The 19333-nt window shown below is 33.0% G+C and overlaps 1 protein-coding gene across 1 annotated transcript in view; it reads right to left on the bottom strand.

Moving 5' to 3' along the window:
* The window catches only part of LOC149798654 (uncharacterized), a 45608-nt gene that overhangs the window by 10207 nt on the left and 16068 nt on the right, over nucleotides 1-19333 (bottom strand). The window contains exons 3-5 of the mRNA XM_089957498.1: nucleotides 7527-7868; nucleotides 2197-2336; nucleotides 704-845 (exon numbers count right to left, since the gene is read on the bottom strand). Of these exons, the coding sequence (XP_089813624.1) occupies nucleotides 704-845; nucleotides 2197-2336; nucleotides 7527-7868 (624 nt within the window). The remainder of the gene's footprint in view (nucleotides 1-703; nucleotides 846-2196; nucleotides 2337-7526; nucleotides 7869-19333) is intronic.

Genomic DNA, 19333 nt, shown 5'->3' with positions numbered 1-19333 from the left:
GATTTAATTTCTCATTAGGTCAAACATTTGTGAAACATTATGTTTAATATTAAATACAGGATCTCATGCATGACCCATATTTGCCAACAAAATCTCATCTTAGCATTTAATTTGTGCTGCAACTATAAGTCAGTTAGATTTCACGACAGCTATAATAATAATGTGTACAAATAGGTCCATGATTTAGTTTTAAGTTAAGACTAGATAGGCTACGGCAAAGCTCTAACTAAGCTTAATGGTGATGTTCAGTCGCATATATTATACCTTAGAACAATGAAAGAAGCTACTGCTCTGTTTCAAACCAAAATGTAATTAGTTTTGGCCTCAGATGTACTCACTGAGGTGTGTATTTTATATCATTTCATGTCTAAAGTGTTCTGCCAATATCAACCGCAACTGCCATACGCAAGTTCATAGCTGACATACAACTATTAGGATTGTTATATCGATGTACACTTAAGGTTTAAGTGTCTAACGATTGAAAATTGATTTATGTCGTTTCTTGTGTTCATATAACGTTGTTTGAGATAGTTTGTGAATAACACACACACACACACACACACACACACACACACACACACACATATATATTATTTCGTAAAAAAAATTTCTTGTGTAATAACATGGATTGTACGATACAAGTCACTGCTTCTTTTTCAGACATAAGAAACCTAATTTAAAAAGAACAGAAAGACATTCTTACGTTGTTCTGTCTGTACTGTGTACGACATACATAAGGCTTCCTTGTCACCCTTAAAGCAATTGGCAACAGCTGGTCCAACTAAGCAAACTTTATACATTCCGCCTCTGTCATCGTCACCAAGAATCAATGTCACATTCCTCACCTAAAGTTTAAACAAAAAAAATGAAACTTTAAAGAAGGGGATACCTTTTGACTCACGTCTCTAAAGCCACATCTTCACAATTATTCTTTAAAAAGATACCTTAGTTCAATTGAACAAATCACATTATTTATTGTAACATCGGCAAAAGATTTTCCAATTATGCTGTACAAAATATAATGTAGTGGGCACTGTGAAAACGGCCATATGCGATGTATATTATTCGAGACAATACTATATATATTGTGTCTTAATATATCTTAATTGTGTCTTGAAGACATCCTCAATTAAACATACATAGAGTTTGAGGAAAAGGGCTTTAGTAATTGTGCCAAATAAGAGAATATTGCACATTGAGAATATATCCAACGGACAATACTACACAATACTACACATTCATGTTTCATCGTCAGTGTGATTTGTATCAGTTTGAATTACATAAATGTACGTACTACGTATGCTATAAATAGGATGCAGTAGTATCAGATCATTTTGAAAGCAGTAAGGTGTATGCCATTTTCCAATTATTAGGATAATGCAGAATCCTGAGGCAATTTTCCCAGAGCGCTTTGATTCATTATATTCTTAATATCACTAATGCAAACGCAATACATTGTAAATATTTACCCCATTAGTAAATATAACATTACATACGAGTGGAGCAGGAAGAATACAATATTAAGCCGACAGGAAAGTAAGAGTGATTTGAGTCGATCATTTTTGAATTTCATGTCAGTCTTTGTTGCTAAACTTATATCAGTACCGTTTACCATTTCCCATCTATCGCACAAGCTATCAATAAGGGAGCACATATTAATTCAAAATAAATTGTACTCATACAACTTGAATTTTCCATACATGGATTAATGCATTATAATGTATCCTTCCACAATGTAGTGTAAATGCACAGTAATCACACAAATACAGTTCAATAAAAGCCAGACATTCTTTGTCACAATGTTTTTGCTAACTGGTAGGGGATAAAATGAGACAAGGCAAAATATGCACCCTAACAAGACCTGGAATCATCTATTTAAAATGCAGTTGTATAGTATATCATTGCCTACATAGCTTAGACTTACAATATTAAATTGCATTAAATAGAACAAATGAATTCATTAACTATGTATTAGTGATTTGGATGCCCGTAATTTCGATATAGTGAAATAATACCGATTTTTCTATGTTGAAACATAATAATCTGAGAAGATTGCTATCCAGGTCGAACTCAAAGAAACAAACGTTACACTTAACTGATTATCCATTTTTAGACTGATTACTAATTGTACAGATATACAAATATTACAATATCCAAATATGAGTATCACGATCACAAGTTTCGAAGACAATTTACCTCTTTATTTCTTGAGATATTCCAGTTCATTATCGGTGATGGTTTTCCGCATCCTTGCTCAGAGTACAGAAATGCATGAAGCTCGTCATTGGTGGCGTTAATATCAGGTTTACAACAACCTGTTTCTTTCAAGGGAGGAACTGTAAAGAAAAAATAATTACTTATTCAGTCTTTTGAAAGCCACGAATTCAATGAAAATTTAAAAAATAAACAAGAGAAAATAAACAAATACAACAATAAAAGCGACCAAACTAAACAATACTACATTCAAACAATAAGTTATTCTACTTACGTTGGTGCTGAGTCAGTTATTTTCTCCTTCATTAGCCCTTGCATCTCCTTAGCAATTCAGATTTGAAAGTAATGCAAAGATCACCAAAGATATAACTGTGCTAAGGTCATAATGTACATATATTTACAGATAAACATTTGCAAGTCTAATCTCATAAGCCACGATATATATATATATATATATATATATATATATATATATATATATATATATATATATATATATATATATATATATATATATATATATATATATATATATGTGTGTGTGTGTGTGTGTGTGTGTGTGTGTGTGTGTGTGTTTATTTTGGATTTTTAACGTAGCTTTAAAACAAATTCAGCCATATCGCTACGATTGCCTTCACTAACTGATGTTATTAATACCTCTCTCTCATCCGTGGAATTCCCATCATTTTTCAAAACTGCCATTGTAAAGCCTCTGCTGAAGAAGCCAACACTCGACCATAACGATTTAAAAAACTACCGTTCAGTTTCTAATTTCCCATTCATATAAACAAATCTTAGAAAAGTTTGTTCTGTCCTCGCTTGTATCTCTTCTGAATTCAAACAGTCGTTTTAGCCATGTACAATGTGCATATCACCCTTGCCACAATACTGAAACTATTCTTCTAAAAGTAGTTAATGACATTCTCTCTACTTTGGAAAGCGGAAAGATTACAGTCCTCACCAACCTTGATTTCTCTGCAGCATTTGACACAATAAACCAGGATATATTACTTTACGGTCTCTAGCATGTATTTGGCATTCATGATACATCCTTAATGTGGTTCAAGTCCTACTTGGTCAACAGGACACAAATTGTATCTGCAAATGGAATAAACTTCAGCCCAGTTATTCTATGTTGTGGTGTTCCACAGGGGTCTGTTCATGGAACTGTTCTCTTCATTCTATACACTCCGCCAATAAAAAGTGTTATAGATCATCATCCAATGTCTCACCAATTGTACGCTGGCGACACACAAATATACAAATCTAGCCACCCAACTGAAGTTAATGATACCGTCCAAGGTGTAGAGAGGTGTATTTCTGATGTGAAATCATGGATGACATGTAACAAACTACAGATGAATGATGATAAAACTGAGGCCATTCTGATCACAACACAAAGACTTTCTCAGTAAAATCCTTTACCTCAAACAACAAATAACAGTAACACCAACATTAAATTCACACAGTCAGTACGACACCTAAGTGTCACTCTGCACAGTACTCTCACGTTGCACCAACATGTCATGAACATATGCAAGGCTGCATATCTTGAGCTGAGACGCATCAGCTCCATTCGCAAATATCTTTCAGTTGATGCCACTAAAACACTTCTATGTTCATTAGTACTTTCAAGACTGGACTATTGTAACTCAGTTCTGTCTGGTTCATCTCAAATATTTACTTCAGTAACTTCAAAAAGTTCAAAACACAGCTGCTCGGATCATGCTTAGAGTACCACGATCAGAGCACACCTCCCCGCTGCTCTGTACCCTACACTGGCTATCCATTCAATCCATAATGAAACACAAAATTTGTTCTCTGTGCTACGTTTCACTGACGAACTCGAGTTCAACATACATATCCGACCTCACCCATGTGTATACACCAGCAGGATACTTACGCTCCTCTCCTGACAATCGTATACTCATTATTCCCACTACGAAAACGGTCATATGGACAACGTTCTTTTGCATACCAGAGCCCAGCAATGTGGAATGAATTGCCCACTGAACATAGACACAAAGACACAGTGATCCCATTGAAGAGTGCTCTTGAAACTCTCTTATTTCCACTGCAAGAGCAAACTTAAAGACCTAATAATGTTCCCAAACTTAAATATTTTCAGCATGCTTTTTATGTTTTTTAATTTAATGGTGTTTTCTTGTAAGAATATCATTATAAGGTTGTTTTTTATGTTATAGGTGTTGTCTAATGTTGTAAAGCGTTTAGAGCTTCTAAAGATTAGGCGCTATACAAAGTCCTCCTCATTATTATTATTATTACTATTATTATTGCTATTATTATTATTATCTCTGCAGTGTGGCAGTTTATAGTGATGGCTACCACCGGGGCATCATGCCGCAGAGATCTGGCATCATGTCCCACCTAGTCACATTATCCTGACACCAGGCCGACCAGTCCTAACACTGACCTTTTAATGCTGAGCGTCTAGCGAGGCAGCTGCTGATACAGTTTTGTATGTCTTTGGCATGATTTGGCTGGGGTTCGAACTCGCGACCTACCGCATCAGTGGCGGACCCTCTAACCACTTAGGCCACCGGAGCGGTCCATATATACGCCACACAACATTTTTAACAGCAAACTCCTTCCCAAGCTGAAGGAAACAGACGGATCCTTCAATTTTGATGTAATAACCCTTCCAGTGTCATAGATTCGCATCTGTCAGATACAATACAAATTGTTGATGAACAAGGAAGTAGGAATCTAAAACAAAATGTCATGCTAGAAGCTTGAAATTATCCAAAACGATTGAATGTTTTTTTATTTAAAAATGAGCTAGAATTATTAAAGGTTATATATGTTATTACCAATGATAATACCACAAAATTATACGCCCATTGTATACGTGGTACAAGAAAAGTCATTGATTTCTTTATATTTGTATCTCTTTATGCCTATGACATTGCAATCTATGATCATTGTACCCTGTTTATCGGGCGCACCTACTGACCCCAAGGTTGCATTAAACTATACAAATAATATAATCGTATAATAGTCAAACCAATGATCTATCTTTACGTATGTATGGGAACAAATATGTTATAAACTTTAAAGATTTTGTTTTAAAATTTTGATTTCCCTAGTACTAAATGGAAACAAATTAAGAATTCTGAAATATTTTACTATTACAATTTTAACTATACTTCCTGATCGAGCAAGTAATGAGTTTGTAAATCAGATGAAAATTTTCAACGATGTATTGGGTAATGTAAATATTAAAAGACGTAATATAATTCATATTAACACAATTTCCTTATAAAAAGCTTAAAACCGGAAAACCATTATTTAAGATAATGCTTTCTGAAAAGATATAAGCAACATTAGACGTTTTAATATATTACTGGTTTCATTTCATATCAAGTTTATATAGTATCACGAAATGTTTAAATTCAAAACATGGCAAATTTTTGTTATTAACAGAACAGATTTATATCAGTGAATAACAAATCAAGAGCATATATTATCGAATATTATCTCTACTAGAATTTAACGTTCATAAGACTAATACGATATTATGAGAATGATAGCAGATAAAGTCAGATAATATTGTTTCTTTTGTCCGTAATTTAAATTGCTTAGAACAGAAGATGATATAAGCCAATAGCGCAGAAGTTTTCTTCTGAAATCACTTGAGTCTCCATAGAGAAAACGCAAAATGTACTTGACATATATGACTTGTCTCTTTTTGTGTATTGTGCCTGTATCGCTTGTATACGTTGATCGTTGACGTGCTATTATAAACTTAAAAACGTTGCTTAATTGAAAGTCGGGGTCATTAGACTTGTCCATTACAAAGCCAGACCAGACCAGCATTTATCATATATATATATATATATATATATATATATATATATATATATATATATATATATATATATATATATATATGTGTGTGTGTGTGTGTGTGTGTGAGTGTGTGCAATTTTAAACCAGGTGTTTTCTTCATACTTTTATTTTTGTCTCCAGCATTTTGAAATTATCAATGGGACGCAAACCATAAAACGAAATGTACTATAGTACAGCATTTATGCAAATATTTTGCATTCTTGTATTCAAACTTCCGATGGCAAGCCATATGAAACAATTTATGATTGGCTTATACATGTCGTTCTTTGCATTTTCTTTATCGTTAGTCCACATGGCATCGTCTCCAACTTTGATTGGAATAGGGTGACATTTCAAGTAAGACGTGTGCCTTACTAAGGCCATATTCAACCAGCAGCCAGATAGCTGGTCATTTAAAATTTTATCCACGAGTACCTAATTGGTTAAGGTGAAACTTGTCCTTAGTGTAGTATTAGCTGGTACCACATATACTAGCATACTTCAAAGATGAGGAAGGACCCAATGTGTTTAAGACGGTATACCACAAAGATGTGATCATTGTTATAGTACAGTATTGCTTATTGAAACTCATTAAAAATCAGTAATTGACTGATGGGACCAGCATTTCGATTATGATGATTCATACGCATTCTTTTTCTAAGAAGCACAATAATAATAATCAAAATAATTTCATTTGTTCTCCGACTTCAAGATATAGTAAGTTTCTGATGTTGTGTGTAGCCCATAGTATTGGGATCACCCACTACAAAGTCAATAAAGGGAAATGCATGCTTTCATTCCACGTTTATGGTCTGCTTAGTTTACGAATGATATCTATGCTGCAGCAAGTTAAACTGTGCTAGTCTTTGGGTTTCTATTGTATATATTTTTAAAGCTCTTATCTTGAATTATTTGATTTAATATATAACACATTTCATGAAGCTATACATTAGTAAGGAATCGACATCTTGCCAAGAAAGGGAAAATATTTCTTGGAGTGCTTTTTGTATTATCTTCAGTCTCAGTCAGTTTATATTTGTGATCCGTGAGACATGTACGTTGGAATATGAATTAAAATATCTTATATATTGTCAATTACGTAGTTTGCTGTTTGATTCGGCTTCCTATAAACACTGCTGATAAGCATACATACATCTCCATACTATCACATGAGAGCATGACGGAAAGACATGAGATGATTATAAAACGATGTACATTTATTTTTAAGTCTTTATTGAAAGTGCACTAATTTGAAACATTGCGTCATTATTAACTAAAGAAAATATAATGAGCGGCCTGATCAGATTTTTATCAGGTAAGTATCGTAATGCTTTTTCTATAGTCAGCACTAGTCGTAGTCTAAACCATTGAGTTTACGAGAAGTTACGAACATGTCTTCTAAATTACTGTTTAAATGATCAGAATGGTATTACAATTTATTACCATGTAGGTGCGACACTTACCGTAGATATTGAGGTTCAGAGCTAACCTTGGATCGGGCTCTGAACTGAGTGGAAAGCTGGGTATTAATGTGTAGATTCCCTCGTCACTGGTTGTTACACGTCTTAGAATGAGAGAATCGTGTCCATTTCCAGTCAGTATGACTCTATCTGTGTAATCAGGTTCTATTTTTAGCCCATCTGTGTCTTTCCAGTAGGCTATTCTTTTCGCCGTCTTGTTCACACCAGTGAACCAAGTTTTGGCCTTGATATACTCCCCAGGTTTGAGATCATATTCCCATGTCAGTTGAGCATCGTCATGTTCACAAGAGGTGATATTCCTCGAGACGTTTTTCCACGAGAAAGCTGAAAAGTAATAAGATTTGCACTAGTATATGCAATGTGTGTTTCTTGCTTTTTGATAAGGAGCCGTATATTTGATAGAGAACGTTTGTGCGATTCGGTAAACTTAGTGGAAACCGTAAATCTAAGACCACTATGTCCAGAACTAACACGAAAATATAAAATGGAAGAAAAAAAAGACAAAAAAAAATTAGAAAGATATGTGCCTTCACAATTTGCTGCATATCTTAAAGCTAGATGCTTAATTTATTGTCTCATATTGACACTGTGCACCAGATGCAACCGAATTTGAACAATACAATTCATTACCATGCAAGTAACAGCATACCAAAAGACTTGTTATATCAGTGAATTTGAGACTATATAACCATTGATTTCTTATGGATTTTTATAGTTCCTAGTCGTCACAGGGAACTTACGTCTAGAAAAACAAATTCATTTTCAAAGATCTACATAATACATACGCTGCATAACGGCCTGGACTCGTGAATATAACAAAGTTTAGAAATATATGGCTATTTTGAATTTTTTGGCTGGGTTCATCCGCAAATTCAAAGATACACCATTTATACTGGGAGCTACAAGATATATTTATATTGGTAGATACAATCAGAATTGCCAAATACATTTTTACGGGCATTTTCGAATTGTCCCTTTTTGTTTTAGAAGTCCATGCGAACGGATTTTATAATACGCAACAAGGGATCAAATGGACACTTTATAAACTGTATAAGAGAAATATTACTGATCCACTAAGAAAGATAACACAACTTGAAGAATGACAAGTACAAAAACTATCAGTGTGAATAAATGAATGAACCAATGAATCAACGGATCAATCAATGAATCAATCAATCAATCAATCTGTGAGTGAATGGACTTTTACAATTGCATATATAGAGGTGGATACATCAATTTATGTTCGGTACAAAACAGCTATAGAAACTAAAGAAAATTTAATGCAATCGTCAACGAAATAATAAATATCATAAAAGCCTTCACGTAAAACATCGCTGATTTAAAGTCGTATTTTAATTTTAATTTGATTTTCCTTTCGGTTTATTTCTCAAACGTTGCTTAGATCACACTTACTCGAATGGATTCATTCTGGTATTTTCATTATTGTTATTGAAGATGTTCGTCTAAAGTGGACGATGTGGACGTGATTACTACATGACAAACGAAACTTTGAAATAAGCCAATGCATGAACATGATATACGCAATGTTCACATCAAACGTAATAGATACATCATTGAAAATACCATTCTGAGCATTTAAACAGTTATTTAGTAGAAATGTTCGTAACGGTTCGTAAATACAATGGTTATGACTACGACTAGTGCTGTCTATAGAAATAGCATCGTAAAGCATGTTGTGGCTAAGCGCAATAAACTCAAATCTATCAGAGAAGTACCATTTTAAAGACAACATACTATATTCAAAAAACAAATGCAACTGAAGGTTTCGGTAAAAATGTAAGAGCGTCAGAGTCAATAAGCGCAGACGACTAAGAATTCTTATTTCCGCTGGCTGAATGGACTGTCACACATCAGCTGTTTTTCAATTTTCCATGTTAACTGCATTGACTCAATGCTTCGAATTTTGGCTAGCTATCGTAACTATACTAAAGTAGATGTCATTACCTAGCTGGTTTCCCTACAAAAATCATGTAAGTAACAAATGGTAATAAAGTGGTAAAATATATACTTAAAGTTTTTCATTTCATCAAAATTTATTTTCTAAGTTAGTTCTGCAAATCTGTTTTAAATAAGGTATATCATGGTTCCTAAAACTTGACTACACATCACAAAATTGTATTGTAATTTCGATTACATTTCCAACTGCACACAAAATGAAATGAACGATTTATTCTATAGCGTCTTTTGGACAATTTAAATTGAAAGAGTTCATATTTTTACCACTTTCTGGTTCTAAACAATCAATATTATAACAGATGCAGCCGATTGAAGCGTGGTCCCTCTCTGCTCAAATCAAATGTGCTTCGTGCGAAATTGACTCCGCAAATAATTTGAGTCCATAACAAGCAGAAAAGGAGTATTGAGTAGAATCTACAAAACTCCATCTATTTCAGACCACCTGGAAAAGTTGTTGCAATGAGCATTTGTTCATGATATGACTGTAAATTGCAATTTTAAGTAGACCAAAACGACAATTCTTTTTTAAACTAACGTCGAACAGCACGCGACGAAGTTCAAAGGTCACTGTGCAGTGCTATGCTGTTATTGTGTACTGATGACGTTACAGTTGTGAATTCATTTTGGAACACTGCAGAAATTCAATTACTTTGTTTCTTGTAGTGTGTATTTTTATAGAGAAAAAAAAAAAAACATGAGTATATAACAAAAGGTTTATTGTATTTGTATTGGAAAGTATGAACCCCTTTTATTCGTAGGAATACTGCACTCCCGAAGTTGTGCAGTATTACACCGAAACACTCGTTCATGTTTGCTCATATAAAGGCAATAACCTATAAATATATACAAGTTTTGATTAGATTGAGCCTTGTGCTGTCAAACAGGGGGCATTCATAGTCTTCATTTAATAGTATGCTCTTGCGTTAAGAATCTATTTGCTATTTTATATTGCTATAAAAAAAGAAAAGCAGTTATTTTTTGCAAAAACAAACAATATTAATATTTGTTTAAAATAATATTTTGTATGATGTCCCTAAGATTGTCATTCTGAAAGAGTATTTACGGACGATGATCTTCTGGATGCAATATCAGTTACGGAATTAAAACTTCATAACATGTGCTTTATGATAGAACTTTGATGTACAAACACTTTTTGAGAAAGCAAGTGCTTGAGTGAAAGATAGCTGACATACTAATTGTAATTAGTCCTGTCAAATATTGTATTGGTGGTGGAGATGATGGAGATAGAATGATAATGAGTAAAAGCAAGAATCGTTTCAAGAAGTTCATCTTCAGTGCGTTAAAATGAAAAATGTTCCTAACGGAACATGACTTTGTGAAAAATGTCAAAACCTAGTTTGCTTTGAAATGCTTTTAGAAATATAAAATTATATATTAACGATAGCCTTTTAATTTGTGTCCCGAGGTCTACGCGCTTAAAATAAATAATAAAAAAAGAGCGAAAAGCAACAAGCTTGGTAAAATGCAACAAATAATTTATTTCCTTAGAATACAAAGTGAAAATTTAATACAAATACGGTACTACGAATTAAATCCCAAATATACCTAGAATTACAGACACAAAACCAAGAAAATTAAAGTCCTGAACAAAATTCAGCAGATGTCCGAATTAAATCCAAAGCTGAAGGCGATGTTGTGTATGTGGTAGCTCGTAGAGTGTTGATGTGCCATCAGTCTTTGATAGAATCATAATGATATAATTCAGGTTTGAATTCACTATAGATTCCAGTCGATGTCTCTGCCGAAGAGATTTATCAGAGCACATTTATATTTTCAGAGACAATAATCACTTGAATTCAGTAAATTGAAGAAAAACGAGTATATCATTAATTGAAATACTAGACACAACTTATAGTACAACTTGATTGTGATAGGTCTTAAAGCACAAATGATGGTTCGCTCCTACAATGAAATTATGTAGTCCTCCACTTGACCTCAGGTCACAATTAGAATTGGCTAGCAAAAACAAATTATTACCTAATAGAAAATATCCTTCTAGAATAATCCTGATGTCAAAAAATAAAAATAATAGTTATTATTAAGAACCTATTGCTAATATTAACAATATAAAACTGGGACTAGGTCTAGCTTGTGCAAAACAAAACTAGACCTAAACCCAAATAAACATATTTACTTCTATTAAAAATAATTATGATTTTAACCTAATACAAATATATAATAATTTAGCTATGTATTATTTGTTAACATAATAAAATGAAAGTCAATTCAGGTCAAGCAGAAAGTAAATCCAATTTTAAAAACTTTCTTGTGCAACGTAGAATGTTACAGTACAAAAGCAAACAAACAATGCAAATTAAAACTACATACCAATTTGAATGATAAGCAAAATGATTGATTTCAGCCAATGAAAATTGAAAATAATTACATGTTTCGTCTTGTTTCTGTATTCATTATTTTATGCGTATGGTTATTGATGAATAAACTTGTTTATAACAGAATGACACTGATGGTGAAATTTCAATGTTTTTGCTTTAGGAATAAAGGGAGACAAATCACGTATCATGTTTCGTGCGGATGACATGCACAAAAAAATTGCGATGTATTACGATATCCGTATGCATAAAATGAGACGTTCCTTCATAATTATGTGGGAGAAACAATGATGTTATTTGCCCGTTTACTGGCTATGGAATCGAAATGGCGCACATAGAAGTACATACCCTTTGTGACGTCGAGTGAAAACAATAGACTCAAAAATTAAACGGATATACATAGATAAATAAATACGCACATAAATAAATAGCGTTTTCCATGTATATGCTATGGTTACGACTTTATGGTCATAAACTAAGTAACACAATGAAGTAAAAACCAACAAGTTTCGTAAAACACAGCAAAGAATTTCATTATCAAACTTATAAAATGAGAATGTTAGAGGAACTTACACTATTATGAAGTGAATCCAGAACACTGCTGATAAGGTTCTGTGAAAGTTCTAACGAATGAAAATGTTCCGTATAAATTTCAAAACCGGAAATGTACTAGTCCGCCAAGAATCGTGAAGTTGTAAAGTCTTGAAGTTATCGATGTGGCATCGTCCAGAATAATATCATAATCCGATAATAAGAACTTTTTACTTCCACTGAGCTGTCCAAACAAATGGTTTTCCGCTCGAACATTTTCAAAGTATAACATCAAAATACGTCTGCAGACTTACAAGAGGAACACAAGAAACAGTATTTAACCCCAAATAACGTATCTTGTTGTTCATTTTACCTCAAACGGGTCTATTTATGTTACCTAGGCCAACCAATGAGAAGTAACTGAATTCTTCAAGAATCGTCTAACTACATCAGTCAATGAATATTTAAGCCAAAGACGTCTTTAGGTCTTATTTTTAAGAATATTATTAGTAATTTTGAACGCACGTTATCATCTATTTATAGATCCTACGCAATTGTATACTCTTTACAGACAAAGGTCAGGTAGGCAAAATCATATTAAAGATATTCTGTACAATTTACACCAAGGAATAAAAATTTCAAAACCTTAATAAGATCATGTACCAATTGGTACACAATTAGATATAGATAAGAGCATTACTGATTTATGAGTTGATTCATTATTCTTAAATCAGAAAAATAGCAGGGAAAGAAGAAGTTAAAAAGCAATATGCAATCGATATATTCCAAGGTGATTTTAAAGATTTTGCCTTTACGTCAACTACCTTACACTAGCTGTAATGTATGTCAACTTGTACCTTTTCACGTATCCAAAAACATACATAATACAAATAAAAAAATTATATATATATCCAATCAGAATATTAGCTTATTACACTTTCTTACAGATCAGATTCGGAAATAATCCGTTCATTACGTTATTTAAAAACTGGATATTAGATTAAATACTGACTGAAAAACACATTTACCAGATCGGTGTAGCAGCATGAATTTAATAACCCTTCATCTTTCAGCTTTGGACACACGAAGACGCAGTGATGTTTTTATAATGAGAGAGAGAAAGAGAGAGAGAAAGGGAGGGAAAGTGAGAGAGATTCTAAAGAAAGGGAATCCTTGCTTCATAATGTTGCCGTTTCCAAGAGTGAGCTTTGTTTCAATGCAGATTGAGAGGTTATATCCAACAAGAAAGGGAACGATAATCACAGATTCATAGTATAGCATTCTGGTCACTTCTAGTAGTATGTTTCAGTAGACGGCGTTCAAAGAACTCACATTTTCTTTTTTGTAAAACATTTCGCTTGCACTATTTATATTTACAGTATAACCGAAATAATTAGATTTCCGAATAAGCCCGTCTCCTATAAAAATTTTGTCGTGTTATAAATATTATTATTTAAACATTGTCTAAACCGATCCCCCGCGAAGCGAGTGAGTACTGAAAAAAAACAACAACAAATATGGTACAAATATAAAAACTACTTGAAAATTACCCATCGCTGGTCTGCTGATGCAAAATGTAATTAATGACTGTAAATAGCTATCTTTCATAGTTATTTAAGCATGTGTATTCACACAGACTGATTTTAGAAGATAGATCCGCTGGGACCTAAATGATACTCTCTAAAACCACTACAGAGAATGAGTTTCACAGCAATCACCGAAACGTTCAAAACAGCTTGCAAAATTCATTAGGTTCAGCGGGCTATAGTAGCGATTAATTTATAAACTTTGTAAGATTATCCGTTAGTTCATCCACTCAGTTTTCACTAAAGTGCTTTAAAAGTATCTTCTGGTATGTAAAGTATCTTGTAGTAGCAAGTGAGCAAAACTAAATGAAAAAGCAACCGTGAATCACATATTGCGACTATATGGTCTTAACGTAAGTAGTAGAAAAGAGTGAAAAGCAACAAACTTTGTACTATTCAAGAAATACTTCATTTCCTTATAAAAATGAGAAAATTTAATATAAAAAAGAAATATATGGTAGTGCGAATTAAATCCCAGAAAAATCATAGAATTACAGACGCAAGTCCTAATAATACATGTTCTGAATAAATGTTAGTGGAAATCAAAATTAAATCTAAAGCCGAAAAAGTGTTGATGTGTCTGTAGTAGCCTGTATCGTGGTGTTGTACAAACAGCTTTTTCTTGAATCACAGTAATATAATTCCAAATTGTAATTTAATATAAATTTCAGTGAATATCTCTGTTCAAGAATATTGTTTGTGATCAGCACTCTGTATATCCAGAGAAAAATCACTTGAATTAATTTGAAGAAAACATTCCATCCCAAATGAATTACTGACATCACAATAAAGCAACTTGATTCAGCTCGATCCTAAAGCACGAATAATACTTTTATCAGTAACAAGATTATATAGTCGACTGTCTGAGCTGAGATAACAATTAACATTTTTTTCTTCTTAACAATAAGATTACCTAACGAATAATAAATCAATCCTAGTTATAATTAGCAGTGTGTTACCTAAATAATAATATGAAATATGCAGTAAACAACAGATAGATATGGCAACTCATAACGAATTTTCACTCTTCACAACAAAACAAAATCAATAATTCAAGCCAGATAGAAAATGAAATTAATTTGGACATGTCCAGCATACGATGTCACATTATCAATACCATATAACGATATTAAGAGACAAATAAAAACCTAAATAAAACGATGTAAATCAAATATACCACCTCATAAAGAAAACGAAATCTTTATGCAGTAAAGCTTTCTTTTATCTATTAATCAAGTGTACATGTCATAAAAGTTTTCATAATACGAAATCTTAGGAATAACTCAAAGTATACATTAAGTAATGTTATATTTATATACACATGAAAGCATATATGCTATTAGATCAAACTCCATTTTCATAGTCTCTGAGTTTTGTTCTTCATCTTGCCTATGAAAGTAAGTGGTTCTGTTGCAATATGAATATCAGAGCCAAAGATACCTTTTCGATTGTGGAATAATTTCTCTGGTGCTAATTTAATTTCTTAGAAAAATAGTACAGTGGATGATCTACACCTTTTTTGTTATCTTTAGTCAGTTCTGTATCAACCCCAACATCACTTGTTTCAACAGACATTTTAAACGATTTGCTGAAATTTTGAGCTGAAAGAACTGTTGTTCTCTTAAGTATGGCCTTCAACTTATTTTTCACACCAAAGAAAATTGACTTTCTTGCTCAATAAATTTGACAGGGATTCAGCAATTATAGAAAAATTGGAACAAAATTTCCGCTAGTATCAATCCATACCCCAAATAGCATCCTCTGCTTTTCACAGACAGGCACAGGAAATTCAGACATACCACTGACCTTAGCATATATAGGAATAACGTGTCCATATCCCACAACATGTCCTAGAAATGTAACACAAGGACGATAAACGTACTTTTCAAAAATTGTGAAATTTGCATCAGCGAGTCTGTTAAAGAATTTCAGAATAGTCTCTAAGTCATCATTCCAGTTTCGTTGTAGATGATGATATCATCGACGTGAGCATCACAGTTATCTAGACCAGATGTAATCATGTTCATTAAACGTTGAAAAGTACGAAACGAAAAAATGTCATTCCAAAAGGCATCGATTTATATTGATCAAGTCCATCTGGAGTCACGAATGCCGAAATTTCATTTGCCCTTTCCGTCAGAGGAATTAGCTAAAATCCTTTCATAAGGTCAACCTTGGTGACCTAGTCGCATTTCTAATTGCATCCATGCAGCCATATATTATTGGCAATGGGAATGAATCTATTCATCTTTGTGTAGTCGGTGCACATGCAGAAAGTATTATCTGGTTTCGGTAGAAGCATACATGGTTAACTTCAATTACTTTTATTCATTCTATGAAATCATCATCTTGCAAATATTAAATTTCTTTTTTCTAATATTCGTGCTTGATCACGGGTTCGAACCGGGGCTGAGTCAAACCAAAGACTTACACAAATGGTACTAACAGCTGCCTCGCTAGTCGCTCAGCATTAAGAGGCTAGAGTTAGGACTGGTCGGCCTTTTATCAGAATAATTTGACTGGGTGAGACATCATGCTACATGTCTGCGGCATGATGCCCCAGTGCTACACCTCAATATCAAATGCTACACTGCAGACAGCGCAGCGAAATGACAGAAAAATATTAAGGCTACGTTAAAAAAAACTCAAGCTATTCCTGTTTGAAAGGAGTCATCGTCTGACGATGCTATTTCACGAGTGTGTTACCTACAATTCCACCTTCGTGTTATATTTTGTTTATTCTTGTAGTAATATCTGGAAACAAGTGCGCATATTCAGGTAACGTCTGTTTTGGTTCAGGATTTTCTTGTTGCTGCAGATGTGTGTGTATCCGTTCCAGATTATTTACAATTTATGAATTCTTAAGATTAGTTACACGAAATTCATTACAGTCCGATTGCATTCCATCACCTAAATCCTCGCGGTGTCGGACAGGTACAACTAACTGATTGCATGATTAATCTGGCTATCTCTATCAACATACTTTTTAATATATTTATAAGTCAAAGTTGTTTTTATTTTCTCCTCACATGAATGTTAATGATATAATTTAAATGAGTTACTTTCTTTTCAACTGTAAAAGTACCATTATACTTAGAGTGCAGAGAATTTTGTGGTATGGAACAAGAAAGCCAAAACTCTTTCACCTGGCTCAAAACTCATTTCCGTTGTATTTTTATCATATTTTAATTTCATTTTATACTTGAAATAGTAGATGTCTAATTCATGCATAACCTGTTGGAAAATTCCAGACATAAAATTTGAACCTTCATCAAATTGGGCAGATTTCGGCAGGCCAAACTGAATAAAAATACATTATCTACGCTTTCAATATTGTTTTAGTTTTGGTATTCCTCATAGGAATTGCCTATGGTGATCTTGTGGACGCAAACAGTATGGTCAACAAGTATTGGTTGCTGACTTGGTCTTAGGTAAGTGACCGAAACAATCTATCATATATTTGCTAAATGGTTGTCAAAAATAGAGATAGGTTGTAGATTAGCCTTATATATCTTTTCATTTGACCCATGAGTAACATGGAATCATTCGGCATGAATGGTTAATAATTTTCCATAACAAAATCTGACTTGGGTTCGTTTGAGCCAACAAATGTAATTCGTTATGCTTTCAATACATGACCCTGACCTTGACATCTTAGAAAACGTTGCATTTGGATTAGGTATATCTTGACTCTGCTGCTTATTTTTTATTTTGTAGCAATCAGAAATAACGTGCCCCTTGCTGTACTTTGTACACGTACGAAGAAATAAGCATTTCTGATCAATCTTTCCAGAAACTTGATTTGTTAAACTGTAGGTAGTTTGAAATTTGCAAGTGCTCTTGTTAGGCTGAAATTGTTTTTTACTAGAAGACTGCTGAGCGGCTGATATAGTGACAAAATAAACATTGTTAGTCAAGGAATAATCATAAGCTGTACGAGCAGCATTTTCTAAAGTTTCGACCTTATGCTCATCAAGAGAAGTCTTAACTTCACCAAAGACTCACTTCTTGAACCCTTCAACTAAAACGTGTTTGAGATTTTCGTAATCTTTACTAACCTTCTTGGCAAAACAACACCTATTAAAATTGCCTTTTATCTCTTGCAAGTACGACACGAATTTGTCTAATTTATGTTTTTAGATTTCCTAACTTTTTTCAATTAGCATCAGGCACCACCTCATAACCATTCAAGTTACATTCCTTAACCAGATCGTTATCTGTGAATTCATTTAAAGGCATTCTGTATTTGATAATTAAGATATATTAAGACTGCTAGCATTCTATAGTATTGACATATCAGCAAACTCATGATTGAAGTTCATTTGAAACCACTGGAATTCATAAGGAATACTTTATACTTTTGGACTTTTGATGCAACTTTTAGGACTATTCAGGATTTTAATTCATATTACTGTAAATTCCTACCAAATATTTACTTTGCATTCGGGGAAAAATTACATTTTAATATTTTACAAACTGTTTGCTATTCGCACTTTACTTTAACTTAATTAAAGAGCATATATTTGTAACTGGATCCAGCAAGGGATCACGTGTGTCAGGGATTGATTAAGATAAATGCAATAAACTGACAACGAACAGTGCATTTCAGTGATATAATACTTATTGCAATTGCTCACAACCCCAACTGGAGTTCCAAAGCCAGGAAAGAAAAGGAATCTTACTGGATACGCCCCCTAAGAACATTAAAACCAAGCGGCTTAAACCAAGAAGACTAGAAAAAGACAGCGATGAGCAAAAAAATTATCTTTTGCACCCGACATATTTAATTTCATTAATTCTCTAAATTTGGTTAATAACATATAATTACTACTATAACAATGAAATATCTTGGATATAATTTGAGCTTACATAAATTTATATAAAACAACAGATGTCGTTATGACTCATGGATTTCTAGGTCAATCAAAATATTTTCCAGCATCCACAACAAGTTGAAATAAACTAGCTGAAACATAATAAATTTAAAGGTTTAATTCCTATATAAACAACCATTTAAAGTTTTGAGTGCACAATGTTTTTATGTGTTTTATTTGTTTGTCTTGTCTATGTTTTGTATTTGCCTTTGAAAAACTCATTAAGAGTCGAAAGCGCCCAAGCAAGTTAGATACTAGTTTTGCACTGTTCGTTGTCAGTTTATTGCACATATATATATATATATATATATATATATATATATATATATATATATATATATATATATATATATATATATTGTAATAACTTTGGAATATGCGCATTTGGTTATAGCGCCCCGTTTTAAGGAATTCTTGGATTTTTGTGATTACTTGTCTGATTATTGAAATTCGGTGCAATAGAGATA

The sequence above is a fragment of the Sinohyriopsis cumingii genome, chromosome 5, assembly GCF_028554795.1.
Source record: "Sinohyriopsis cumingii isolate HCF-2022 chromosome 5, ASM2855479v2, whole genome shotgun sequence".
Lineage (NCBI taxonomy): Eukaryota > Metazoa > Mollusca > Bivalvia > Unionida > Unionidae > Sinohyriopsis > Sinohyriopsis cumingii.
Note: the sequence above shows the minus strand (reverse complement) of the source record. Positions and strands in the feature narration are given on the sequence as shown.